This window comes from Phialemonium atrogriseum (genome assembly GCF_030411735.1).
Source record: "Phialemonium atrogriseum strain 8032-3 unplaced genomic scaffold QBC33scaffold_14, whole genome shotgun sequence".
Classification (NCBI taxonomy): Eukaryota; Fungi; Ascomycota; class Sordariomycetes; order Cephalothecales; family Cephalothecaceae; genus Phialemonium; species Phialemonium atrogriseum.
Genome location: NW_026848151.1, coordinates 535772 through 549159, shown reverse-complemented (window position 1 = coordinate 549159; position 13388 = coordinate 535772). Strand labels below are relative to the sequence as shown.

At 56.3% G+C, this 13388-nt stretch overlaps 3 protein-coding genes across 3 annotated transcripts; 1 reads left to right on the top strand and 2 right to left on the bottom strand.

Annotated features, from left to right (window-relative positions):
• Window positions 1–551: 551 nt before the first annotated feature.
• QBC33DRAFT_90663 (uncharacterized protein) lies at window positions 552–2114 on the top strand. Its single transcript, XM_060433172.1, has 2 exons — window positions 552–1202; window positions 1273–2114. Exons 1-2 carry the CDS (start codon window positions 1013–1015, stop codon window positions 2094–2096), a joined length of 1014 nt encoding a protein of 337 aa, XP_060283046.1. The 5' UTR covers window positions 552–1012; the 3' UTR covers window positions 2097–2114.
• A 482-nt stretch (window positions 2115–2596) lies between these two features.
• QBC33DRAFT_559559 (pyridoxamine 5'-phosphate oxidase) lies at window positions 2597–3592 on the bottom strand (the record flags this gene model as incomplete). The annotated part of the gene is made up of 2 exons (XM_060429983.1): window positions 2597–3399; window positions 3553–3592. The coding sequence occupies 2 exons, from the start codon at window positions 3590–3592 to the stop codon at window positions 2597–2599; spliced, it is 843 nt and encodes a 280-aa protein (XP_060283045.1).
• A 440-nt stretch (window positions 3593–4032) lies between these two features.
• Window positions 4033–11504, bottom strand: QBC33DRAFT_540353 (pyrABCN). Its single transcript, XM_060428054.1, has 3 exons — window positions 10609–11504; window positions 4524–10552; window positions 4033–4457 (listed from the first exon to the last, which is right to left on the bottom strand). The coding sequence occupies exons 1-3, from the start codon at window positions 11237–11239 to the stop codon at window positions 4401–4403; spliced, it is 6717 nt and encodes a 2238-aa protein (XP_060283044.1). The 5' UTR covers window positions 11240–11504; the 3' UTR covers window positions 4033–4400.
• Between the last annotated feature and the right edge of the window lie 1884 nt (window positions 11505–13388).

The window sequence follows — 13388 nt, the reverse complement described above, 5'->3', positions numbered from 1 at the left end:
TAGAGACCCTCCACTACGTGAGCCCGCCCTCCAACACCAGCCACAACAGGGCCTTTGCGGTTAGCAATGCGAGACCTCAAGCGCCATAATCGCAGACGGTCGGACTTTATTTTCTTTGCGGCGTCAATCTCTTCCGTGCACAAATCACAATCTTCCAGATTGGGTGATGCAACTCTGCCTCGCCTCTCCTCATCCTGACCTGCCGGCCCTTTTCTTCCAGATTGCGGTGTCGTCAGCTCCAGATTTTTGGCTTTTCCTTTACTTTTCCATTCTATTTTTTTGGCATTGCACCCTGCGCTAGTATGGCCTCGCTTGGTCTGTCGGCATTACCCGTGGTCCCACTGCCATTCAAGGATGCAATAGGAGTTGCGCTTGTCTTCGTTGCGAGAAACCTAGCCAGGGCCGTGAGATATATAGTCAGGCCCAGACCCGATTGACTACCTTAACCATCTTTTCTGTTGTACTAGTCGCAAGTCGCAGCCTCTCTTGTGCACCTGTCCGAAAATGGCCGAGTTCGCCCTTTCTTTCTTGCCCACCGCTTCTTTCACGAGCAACAAGGATCAGAGCATCTACATGAACTAAGATTCTGGGCATACATCTGGATATCCACCTCCACACGCGGGGCCAAGCCCCCTCCTTTTTCAAATCATATCGCTACCTAGGTAGCTGCTGCTTGCTTGCAAACCGTGCATGAGCTGGGGCTGATCGAATTCATATCTTGCAAAGCAAGCTCTCCTTTTCTCCCCTCTTGCCCATTGTCTCTTTTCAGCAGACACCTTATTTTGCCCTTTCCCTGGATTCCTTGGGTTCCCTGGAGCTACAAGAAGGAGACCTTGTGTTTCTCCCGCCAGGTATATACATATATATACTAGGTAGCTGGCGAGTCCAAACTTTCCGGGTGAACATGAGCAGTGTTTTCCTGCTCCCTTCTCGTCTGTGGTTTGTTGGGAACACCACCTTTTGGCAACCTTAAAAAAAAGCTTGTACGATCTTGAGACGGGTACTTGCAACAATGTCGAGGGACGAGACCCAAGACCAATATTCGGACGACGAAGCCGAGTTCGACGAAGAGTACTTTGCCAGAACCTATCGTCCGCTGTCGAACCTCCCTACCCCGCCTCCGTCATCGCGGAACACATCAGCTATCGGGAGCCCCAGGAGCATCCTGGAAGATGGGGAGCTCTTCGGCTCTGCGCTACTGGGTTCGTCTTAGCTCCTCTCCCACCCGAAGTTGCACTGGTGTTGCAATGCTAACCACCAATTGCGGGGCAGGCCCAGCTGTCCACCTCGTAAACCTTATCCCGCCCCCCGCCTCGCTTGCAACGCCTTCGATCCCGCTCGTCCACGAGATTCTCACCCGAGCTAATCTTCCCCTGGAGACGATTGCCCTGGCCGTGTGCGTTTTAGACTCGCTCGACTCCAAGTTCTCCTTGAGCTGGAGGCTGGTCTGTCCGCTCGCGCATTTCCAGGCCTCCCCGGCCTACGCTAAACGCCACACGATTCCAGCCCCGATTCTGGTCAACGACCAGCTGCACATCGATTCTGTCCGCCCGGAGCTGATCATTCTCGCCTCTCTGGTCATTGCGGTCAAGTTCCTGGAGGACTGCCAAACCCCGACAACACACTACGCCTCGTGCTGGGGGCATGACCTATGGACATGCGAGCAAATCAACGTGACCGAGTGGTGCATCATGGAGAGCCTGGGCTACCGAATCCTGCCGCTGTGGGACCCGGAGCTAATCGGCGACGCGCTGGGGGACATGAGGCGGGCCGCCAAGCAGGCCGCCCTGCACGGGGAGTCCCCGCGGGGCAAGGATGACCCCCATAAGCGGTCCATGAGCTCAGGCAAGGCCGTCCCTGGCCTGGGCCTGCAGTTCACGCCCGCCGAGACGCCCAACCGGCTCGAGAACGCAGCTGCAGCTGCAGCCTGTTGGCCCGTGGCTGGCCGTCTGGTCTGCGACGAGGCCCGGGCCGCCTTCATGGGCGGTGGCTCCGCTCTGACTCGCGATTCGCTCCGGCTCCCGCCCGAGACGACCAAGAGGAAAAGCTTGTCGCTAGCCGATGGGCTGGATGTTTATGGGACGGTGCCTGCATAGATCTACCGGAGTCATATGCTTCTGATACCCCGGATTTTATTTCGAAGTGCTCTGTCGATAATGTGTGTGTGTGTGGGGGGGGGTGGGGGGGCTGTCGGTTGATATTCCAAGCTGCATCACTTTGACGGGCATCGTTGCAACGCAGCAAGCACATTGGGCCCGCTGCAAGAAGCTCCACGATTTTGTTTTCCATTGAAACTTGGGAGTTTTGGTCATTAGGTAGCCAGCCAGTCAGGCGTTTTGGAAATAGTTCGCTGCCTTGGCAGAGAGAGCTTGGGGGGCCCTGGAAATAGTAGCCACGGAAGGTATTACCCAGGCAGAAACGGGTCCTCGTAAATGCATCATGTTTTTTCTTCGTGAGATTTTCAATCGATATAAGCCGTCTCTCTGACCTCCCAACATATCACGAAACGAATCTGCCTGTATAAGCTCCGAGACAAATGCCAGTTAGTCCGCATGCCCGCGACGTAGCCTCCCAACGCAGCCCCCACCCAACTCCCCTACGGGCTCAGCCGTTCCAGCGTCCACGTCTCCTCACCCCCGGGGTTGCTGACCCTGTCATAGACGAAGCGGTCGTGCAGCCTATTCTGCCTGCCCTGCCAGAACTCGACGCGCTCCGGCACGACGCGGATGCCGCCCCAGAAGTCCGGGCAGGGGATGTCCTCGACGCCGTCAAACCGCCGCTCCACCTCGCGCACCCACCCGTCCAGCTTGGCGCGCCCGTCGTCGTCGTCGTCCTTCTGCCCGCCCGCGTCCCGCCCCACCGCCGGCTCCAGCACGGCGCTCTGCCGGCTCGCCCACGCCCCGATCCGGCTGCCGCGGACGCGCAGGTCGAAGTACGCCTGGCTCTCCGCGCGCGACAGGCGCTCCACCCGGCCCTCGACACGCACCTGCCTCTCGAGCGGCTCCCACCAGAAGGTCAGCGCCGCCCACGGGTTCCCGTTCCCGGTCTCTCCGTCTGCGTCTGCGTCGCCGGGGCCCGAGCCGGGGCCGCCGAACAGATCGCGCGCCTTCCGCGACGTGCCCAGATTGCTGTAGACGACGAAGCCGCGCGCGTCCAGCTCCTTGAGGTAGACGACGCGGGCGCTGACGCGGCCCGACGGCAGCGACGCCGTCGAGAGGGTGCACGTCTCCGGGTGGGCGATGGCGGCGGGGCCGGTGGACGACGTGGCGGCGTCGTACCAGGCGTGGAACTGCGCGATCGGGTCCGAGGCGTGCAGGTCCGCTCGCCGGAGGCCGCCGCGCGGCTCGTGCTTGAGGAATTGGCCCGCCTGGCCTGGGCCCGGGGAGGGGGATGGGGCGACTGGGATTTGGTTAGTTTTTGGAGGGACTCTGATGGATATGGTCTGTGAGTTGAGAGGTAGGTGGTTTTGAGAGTGAGAGTGTGTTAATGAGTCATGATGGCGGAAAACTGACCACGATGTCAGAGAAAAGAAAAGAAAAGGATGAAACTTACAGATGAGCTTCCTAAGGTCTCGCTGAGGATGTAGAGCCATTCTACTTAGCCTTACTGTGCTTGTTGTGAAGTGCCTTGAGCGAAGCGCAGTAGCGGTTGAGAGGGTTGAGCAAGCTAGCCTTGGGCGCATTGATATATCTCAAGTTCTCATCAATCCGACTCCACCCTCACAGCAGCGCCAGTGGTGAGATGCTGATGTTGGCAACACGCGAGTGAACCGAATGCTCTTGCCAACTTTGTTTGCACCTGGACATTTACTTGCTCCCTGATACGGTCAAAATGAGTTAAGTCTCATGACATGCGCATTTCATCTAGGCGCTTCTACGGGTTGGAGTTGCCGCAGTTGCCCAATCAGATAGGGCAACCCGCGAGTTGGTCTAGACTCTAGCAGAGCATTTTCTTTGTTCGTGGCCGTCACACGATGGAACATTAAAGAATCTACCATGAGTGAAGAGAGAAAGCCAAGAGAGGCTATCAATACGATTTTATACAGATGAAAAATACCTATACAGACATACATAAATATATACAAATATACACAATACGCACCACCTAGATACATAAAGATAGTACCCACAAAAGGGCATACCACGCCACCCAAATTTGAGAATGATGCTCAAAATGGGCTACAGACAACAAACGCCTCTTATTAACCCCTGAAAATGAATCATTCACTCATCACATGCAGCAGCCTGAGCTGTTTACGTTCTATATATCTTCTGATGCTGAGGCAAAATGCCATGGAAAAAAGATAACCTAAAATCACACAAACTTTTCTATGTTTTCCCGAGTGAAATCAACCTGTTGGGTCACCAATAATAGGTGCCATGTCAGCTTTACGGTACGCCTCAACTAGACATGACCAAGGCCAGCAAGGCCATGCGACAGTAGAGACCGTATCTCATCTGGAAGGGATCGTGTTAGCTCCAACGTTCACGTCACACATCGGGCTGGGGCGGGGGCTCGCTTACCTGTCGGAAGTACGCCGCCCTGTGATCAAAGTCCACCTCCTCCGCGACCTCTTCGTTCCTCGGGAGGGGATGTAGCACCACCATGCCGCTCTTGGCGTGCTTCAGCGTCCCGTTGTCGATGCGGTATGCGTTCTTGACCCTCTCATACTCCTCCGCGGCAGGGAATCTCTCCTTCTGAACCCTGGTGCAGTAGAGCACGTCCGATCTCCCGAGGATCTCGGGAGTCAGCGTCTCCGACTCGCACAGAAGCTGGCCCGAGGCAACCAGTCGCTCGCGAACTCTCGCGGGCAGCGATAGGCCCTTTGGCGAGACTAGCTGGACCTGCACATCGTAGTGTCGCAGCAGATAGACCAATGAGTGCACGGGGCGTCCGTAGAGCAGGTCGCCCACGAAGGTAATGGTCAATCCTTGCACGGTACCCAGCTCTTCCCTGATGGTAAAGAGGTCGAGGAACGCCTGGGTCGGGTGCTCCTTGCTTCCGTTTCCGCCGTTGATGACTGGGACGGGGCTGAACTTCTTCGCAATGTCCATCGACTTCTCGTCTGGGTGGCGCAGCACAATGGCATCACCGTAGCAAGCGAGTGTCCGGAGAGTGTCCTGGAGAGTCTCCCCCTTCTGGACCGACGAGTGCGACGTCGTGACTGCGACCGTGCGCCCGCCCAAGCGCTGCATGGCAGCGTCGAACGAGGCAGACGTCCGAGTCGACGGCTCGTAGAAAAGGGTGCAGAGAAGGCGGCCCCGAAGGACATTCAGGATCCCTTCCCGCTGGACGCCGACACGCATCTCCTGCGCCACTGTGAACAGCAAGTGCAGGTCGGTGCGCGTGTACTGAGTAACCGAGAGGACGTCGTTATTCTTGAAAGAAGATGGCTGTGACAGCAGCCCCTGGAGGGCCGAGTGGGGCATCGACAGAGGGGGAGCAAGGCCGAAATCTTCCACTGCCGAGCCTCTCGCCGCGGGGGGCAGGGCGCTGAGCAGAGTATCCGTGTTCCGTAGCCTGGAAGGCGAAGGCCGCGTCCCCACCATGGACAAGTGTCGTCCGCCGACATGTCCGTCCATGACTGGTGTCATCGGCTGGTGCATGGGCTTGACCTGGGGAGACAGCACAGCCGGCAGGGCGCCGTGAGTCGACATGTCCTTGCCCAGCGGAGGCACCTGCAGCAGAGTACCATCGAGGCAGACTACCTGGTCTTGGAAGGTAACTCGTCGAACGGCACCCCTCATGACCTTGCCGGCAAATGGCGACGAGGACGAGGCCGGGATAGTACACGGGCGATCAATCTCCACCTCAACCGATGTGCCGACCTGGTCGTGCAGCTCAAAGATATTCCGGGGGTTGTCATGCAGGCGAGCCTTGATGTCGTCGAGTGTGAGCTTCCCCTCGGCGACCGAGTTGAGCAGAAGTGGGAGGACATCTGAGATTCCCGCGGTTATGCGTGGCGCAAGCTGATATGGCAAGCTGCCAATGGCGAAGACATCGATGGTTGCCATGTGATCCCAAAGAGCATTCTGGTCCTCGGCCGAAGGCACGAGCTGACAATCTGGATAGTCCTTCTTGTCGAGGTACAGCGCGTAGACGGAAACGTCGCAAGTAACCTGCAGTCCCTTCTCCTTGCTGAGGGCGATGATTCTTATATCGTCCTTGGTGCAGACCGAGGTGACGTGGATGCGTCTGCTATGCAGACTCGCAAGCAGGAGGATCGAGGCCAGGTCTGTCGTCCTTGCGTCCGTGATTATCGGCTTGTGCGTGGGCCAGGCGTCGAAATGAGCCGTAACGGCGGCGACCTTGCTGATGTTGTCCGAGAGATGGTTGAAGGGGATGAAGAGAGATCCCACCTCCCCGGTGACTAGGCTGATCTGGTCAGCATTAGACGACGTGGCTGTGATGGAGAGATTGAAGTCGCAGTATTCTCCGGGCTTGCTGTTCTGCTGGGCAATCTTCAGTGACTTTGCATCGGTGATGGAGCCATCGATGCCGACGGGCATGACCCTGATCATGGTGAAGCCCGCGGCGATCGAGGCCCGGGTAACCGCTTGCAAGTCATTGCTCCCGTGGGAGACGATGCCCGGGACGAATGCGGCAATGTTGATTAGCCCCGGCAGGACCATGGTGCGATGGCTCGTCTGGTAATCGCGAATGCCGACGTCAAGGTCGAAATTCCTGGCAATGGCTTCGATGAGGATCTTGGCGTTCTTGACGTTCGTCACAAGCGGGATCTGGTAGTCGACGGCCATTCTCCTCGTCTGATAGCCCTTGCTCATGTAGCTGGCAGGGCGACGGTACTTGTTGCTCGAGGGAAGGTTGATGTACAAGTCGATCATGTTCTTGGCCAGATGCTGCGTGAGAGAGTATTCCGAGCTCTGGTCATCCCCCGCAGTGCCCAAGGCTTCCAGGTATTGTACCGGAATGCCGTGCTCTTGCAGGAAATCGGCGGTGCCGGCAGTGGCAAACAATTTGTAGCCCAGCTTCTGCATCTTGGCAACCGAGGGCAGCATCTCCTTCTTGTCCTTGAAGGACCCGATGGAGAGGAGCACATTGTTCCTGGGGATCTTGAAGCCCGTGGAAATGAGCGCTTTCAGGTACGCCTCGTATTTGTCCATTCCGAAGGACGCAACCTCGCCTGTGGAGGCCATCTCGACGCCTAGGACTGGGTCAGCCCCCGAGAGACGGGAGAAGCTGAACTGGGGAACCTTGACGCCGACACAGCCCGCTGCCAGAGTAGTGGGCGGATATTCTTGGAGCGGAAGCCCCATGATCGCCTTGGTGGCCATCTCGATGAGGTCAACACCCATGACCTTGGACACGAAGGGGAACGACCTCGAGGCGCGAACATTGCACTCGATCACTTTGATGTCGTTGTCCTTGGCGATGAACTGGATATTGAAGGGACCGGTGACGTTGAGTGCGCTTCCGATCTTGGCCGTAGCCTCCTCGATCCGTTGAATGGTGGTCTTCTCGAGATCCTGCGGCGGCGCAATGAGGGTGGCGTCTCCCGAATGCACACCGGCATTTTCGACGTGCTCGGAGATGAAATGTCCCACAAGTACGCCGTCTCTGGCAACGGCGTCCATCTCGATCTCCTTGGCGTTCTCGATATACTTGGTGATGACCACGGGATGCTCCCGTGACACCTCGACGGCTTGCTGCAGGTATGCCTCGAGATCCCTCTCCGAGTAGACAGTGTTCATCGCGGCGCCCGAGAGTACGTACGACGGCCGGACCAAGACGGGGTAGGACACCTTCTGGCAGAAGGTCTTCGCCTCGTCGAAGCTCGTCAGCTCCTTCCAGGTGGGCTGATCGACCCCAATGGTGTCCAGCATGCGCGAGAACTTGTATCGGTTCTCCGCAGTGTCAATCATCTCCGGCGATGTCCCCAGGACCTTGACACCGGCACGCGAAAGGGGCAGGGCGATGTTGTTCGGCGTCTGACCACCCATCGCTCCCAAAACTCCGCTCGCAGCCTCCAGCTGATAGACATCCAGCACCGTCTCCAAGTTGATGTTCTCGAAGTAGAGCTTGTCTGCCTCGTCGTAATCGGTACTAACGGTCTCGGGGTTGTAGTTCACCATGATGGTCTTGAAACCCGATTCGCGGAGAGTCCGAATGGCCCTCACGGAGCACCAATCGAACTCGACCGAAGAGCCGATTCGGTACACCCCCGAGCCAAGAACCATAACCCCGTTGTCGTCGAAGGTTATGTCATGTGTGCTCGCGTTGTACGTGAGGTATAGGTAGTTGGTGAAGGCCGGGAACTCTGCCGCTACTGTGTCGATCTGCTTGACGAACGGAGTGATCCCTGCCTCCAGGCGCATCCGCCGTACCGCAAGTTCGTTGGAATCCCAGAATTTGGCCAGCTGGCGATCGCAGAAGCCCAGCTGCTTCGCCCGAACCAAGAGCTTTGGGTTCTGGGCGATGTCGCCAGTCGTATACTCGCCCATCTGCCTGGCAAAGTCGCTGAGGCCCTTGAGCTTGTGCAAGAACCACTTGTCGATCTTTGTCATCTCCCAGATCTTATCAACGGAATATCCGGCATTCATGGCATTTGCAATTGCGAAGAGGCGCTGGTCCGAGGGAGTCTGAAGCTCGTCGTCGATAGACATGAGTGCCTTGGTTTCATTGAATCCCAGGTTGTGGAAGTCGATCGCCCGGATGGCCTTCTGGATTGCCTCCTCGAAGGTTCTCCCGATGCTCATGACCTCGCCGATGCTCTTCATCGACGAACCGAGTTGCGTCGAGACGCGGGTAAACTTCTTCAAGTCCCAGCGGGGCATCTTGACGACGACGTAGTCCAAGGAAGGCTCGAAGCAGGCACACGTCACTTTGGTGACCGAATTGGATATTTCCTTCAGAGGAATGCCGAGGCCGAGCTTAGCAGCAATGAAGGCGAGCGGATATCCCGTTGCCTTGGATGCCAACGCCGAAGACCTGGACAGCCTTGCGTTGACTTCGATGATGCAGTATTCCCTGGAGAAGGGGTTGAGGGCGTATTGGATGTTACACTCGCCGACAACTCCAAGGTGGCGGATGACGTTGACGGCTGTCGTCCGAAGCATGTTGTAGTCTTCATCCGATAGAGTCTGAGACGGAGCCACGACGATGGAGTCTCCGGTGTGGATTCCGAGCGGGTCGAAGTTCTCCATGTTGCAGACAGTGATGCAGTTGTCCTGTGCGTCTCGAACAACCTCGTACTCGATCTCCTTCCAACCCTTCATGCTCCGTTCGATCAGCACTTGGGGGCTGGCGGCCAGAGCAACATTGCAGAGGTTAAGGAGTTCCGACTCGTTATTGGCAAAGCCGCTGCCCAGGCCACCCAAGGCGTAAGCAGCCCGAACAATGACGGGGAATCCAATATCCTTGACTACTCGCATTGCTTCTTCAACGCTACTGGCCGAGGCCGACTTGGCGCACTTCTCACCAATGGACTCCATACTCCGGGCGAAGAGCTCCCGGTCCTCGGTGGTGATGATGGTGTCAATAGGAGTACCCAGGACCTTGACGCCAAGTTCCTCAAACTCATCTTTGAGTTGAATTCCCACCTGGAGAGCCGTCTGTCCGCCGAAGGTGCAATAGATGGCATCTGGCCGTTCAAATTTGATGACCTTCCGAACGAACTCCGTATTTACGGGGAGGAAGTAGACTTTGTCAGCCAGGCCCTTCGAGGTCTGGATTGTGGCGATATTCGGGTTGATCAAGACGGTGTAGATGCCCTCTTCCTTGAGGGCCTTGATGGCCTGGCTTCCCGAGTAGTCGAACTCGCCGGCCTGGCCAATACTCAGGCCGCCGCTACCAAGAACAAGGACTTTCTTGACACTGACACGGGGATGAAGCTTGTTGTTCTCCTCAACGGTGCCACCGGGGAACTGGACTGGCACTGTCAGGAGACTAGAGTCCGACGCGCATTTAACGACCGTGTTGATGAATACGTCGAAGAGATACTCGGTGTCTCGCGGTCCGGGGGTGCTCTCGGGATGGAACTGAACACTAAAGTGCGGCCGCCCGACGTGCATGATGCCCTCGTTGCTCCCATCGTTGGCGTTGACGAAGAGCTCCTGCCATTCCGAAGGCAGAGAAGCCGCATTGACGGCATAACCGTGGTTCTGCGAGGTGATGTGGCACTTCCCCGTTACCATGCTTGTGCAGGGAATGTTGTGGCCACGATTGCCGAACTTCATCTTGGCTGTCTGGGCACCGGCGGCTCTGGCAAGCAGCTGATGGCCCAAGCAGATGCCAAAAATCGGGGTCCGATTCTCTGCAATTGCCGCGGAGATGCGCTGCACAGTCGCGCTAACCTTTGACGGGTCACCGGGCCCGTTGGAGAGGAACAGGCCGTCATAATCCTTCCCAGCCAATGCCGGGAAGTCATAGTCCCAGGGACAGACGAGGACCTCGACACCACGCTTCAGGAGGCACCTGAGCTGGTTGTATTTCATACCCACGTCAAGGCAGAGTATACGGATCGTACGGCCAGAGGGATGTTTCAGCGCCGAGTGCGCAGGCGGCGAATACAACTTGGGGGATTTGACAGAGACTGAGAGGCAATGAGCAGAAGTCGGGAAGGAGGTGGAGTGTATCGCAATAACTTACCCTCGGCCACGAGATTCTTCTCGTTCGGGTTTACCCAGTCGACGGTGTCGAAGTATGGCCTCCAGTCCTCAATTGTGTTTGGCACGCCGTTGCCATTGACAGTACCGTTGACGGGGCCATTTGCTAGGGGGGTCTGCTGGAGAAGCATGCGACCGAGCATGCTTCCCTTCTCCCGAATGTGCTTCGTCAGAGCCCTCGTGTCGACGCCGTACATGGCGGGGATGCCCTGTTCCTTGAGCCATGTGCCGAGCGATGAGGTGGCAAGGAAATGGGAGTAGTCTTCGCCGGAGTAGGAGGCCGTCACGAGGCCTGCAATGTGAATCTGGGAAGACTCGAAATGCGCTGGCAGGTCACCAAGGAGCTCGTCCATGGTCTCCCTCGAGGGCACACCGTAGTTACCGGCCAGGGGGAAGGTGATGACAAGGATCTGGCCGCGGTAGGAGGGGTCGGTCACCGACTCTGGATATCCCACCATGCCGGTCTGGAAGACCAGCTCTCCGGCGATGCTCTTGGGAGCGCCGAAGCTGTAGCCTTGATATGCAGAGCCATCTTCGAGCTCGAGGCAGAAGAGCTTCTCATCGCCCGAGCCGAGAATGCTTGCAGAAGCGGGGGTGTAGGCGGCGGGAGCCATTATCGCAGCAGAACAGACAAGCGGTTGCTGTGCTACCGAATTGAGCTCGATCGAGAGAGAGATGCTTCGAAGGAAGAGGTTGACGCAGGCTTTGGGCAAGGATTCGCGTGCAACAAATCCAGAAGACCCTTTACCTGTGTCCCTCACGGTTCAGCTTCCAAGCTCGCTTTAACAGACCAGAAGTCTCGAGAAAAGCTTTTGGAGCAGTTGAATGTGGTAAGCGGAAGATTTTACAAAATATGTTTAGAACCCCCACCCCACCTGGCTCTAAACAATTTTTTCTCAGGGTTTTCCTTGGTCAATTCCAGCGGTGGGCGGGGTGTTATGGCTCAAGTGGGGCCAAGAGTATGATGCAGGACCCGGGATCTACCTAGTGTTCCAGGGAAAAGAGCAAATCAGATGAGAGCAACAGAAATTGGACAGCTTACGCATAGATTGAAGAACGAGTCAACGACTGAACAACCACCAAGTCATGTGTTTCCTAAATAATTCATAGTCTTACGGCCTCTGTTGCAGAGGTGACACCCAACTTGTGGAAACTTGGGTGCAAACGGAGAGAAATTTTCTGTGGCAATTTGGGAGGCAACAGAATCAAGGTTCTAGAACGGTGAGAGAAAAAAAGTTCACGCCGTACTGCGGAGAAAGAAAATGAATCCGAAATGCTGGAAAAGCGCCTACGCTAGGATATCGGCTTGATCAGGGGCCATTCTCCCTCCCCAGCATCTCGGGTAGGCACCGCAATGCATGAATTATATATGTATCTGTACAGGACGTCCGTTTGCCCGCGTAATGCCTAAGTTCCCTTTCCACTCGGCAAAATCGGACGGGATCAGACCCACAAACGGAAGACCCGCATCGGCTCCGATGTGGGTCTGCCCACCAGAATCGCCGATAGGAAAAATATTTCGGCCGGACCCCTACAACACACGGCGCACGGCAGCATACTAGAATGTCTTGGTGTTACTCTTTCGTTACACTCCTGACAAGAACCTGGGTGCCTGCCTATCCAGTTGGCATCACTCAGTGAGAGATGGAACCATCTATCTGACTTGACCCCTTTTTCATTTACCATCTTCCCCTGCTTCATCCAAGCTTGGCCATAGCCTTGCTCATACCTCCGTACAGTCTTCGAGTTTCGACTTTTCATGCACTCTGGTGATGAACACTGACAAAGAATGGGCAATGCACTATGCAATGGGCGTCACAAATAGCAACTGGAACTTTAGCTCCGATGCAGCAATGGCCAAGCTTTTCTAGGGCCCATTGGTGTGGCACCCACCGGGCTGTCTGCCAATCAGAGGCCGAACCTCAAACATCGGCTTTCTTGCAAAACGAAACGAAACTCGAGGTTTGAGTTCAGATTTCAGCATTTCGGTTAGCGTGCGATTAACGTGCACCCTCCACCAGCCTGGTCCCTGGGACTGCAACTGAGACAGACCTCCAGTGGTGGAGATCGTGTATGTATGTATATCCTGTGGCTGTTGCAAATGCGGGATGCTGTTCGAACATCGGAGGGCTATTAGCCGTGGTGATTAATTGTCTCAACGTTGGCTGACTGCTCTGCAACCTGCAGAGGACTGCATGCAGACTGCAACCTGCAGTTACGAGGTTCGCCCCCCACACCCTTACACACCCTCGGATCTGGTCACTTTCTTGCATCAAGGCATTATTAGCGTGCTGCGTAAGGTAGTGGAATGACTGTTGGTTTCCATTCTTTGCCTGACCGACTTTTGATAGGTGCTTCGTGACCACCCGTTCCACCTATCTTGGTATCCAGTCATGTGAATTTGTACGCACTAAGAATGCAAGATATGGCAGTTCAAGATGAAGGAGGGTGTAGAGACGGTCAGGAGGATGCACGTCCCTGCTGACCTTTGACCACGGCTGTTGCATCATTTCTACTGGCGGCTCTGGTACGGCCAATTCCCCAGCAGGGAAACCCTGGCCTCCTGGCCTCGCCCACCCTGCATGCACTAAAGACATAATCTCAAACTGACCTCCCCTCATCGAGTCCTTCTGTCCTCAGTCGCGCTTCACGCGCGTCGTTCTGAACCGGCCGCACATTTTATTAATGCCGGACCCCACACCGAACCGTCGACAATTTGCCTGTTTCTCCTGTTCCTCGTAGATCCTGGGGCATTTCTTTGCC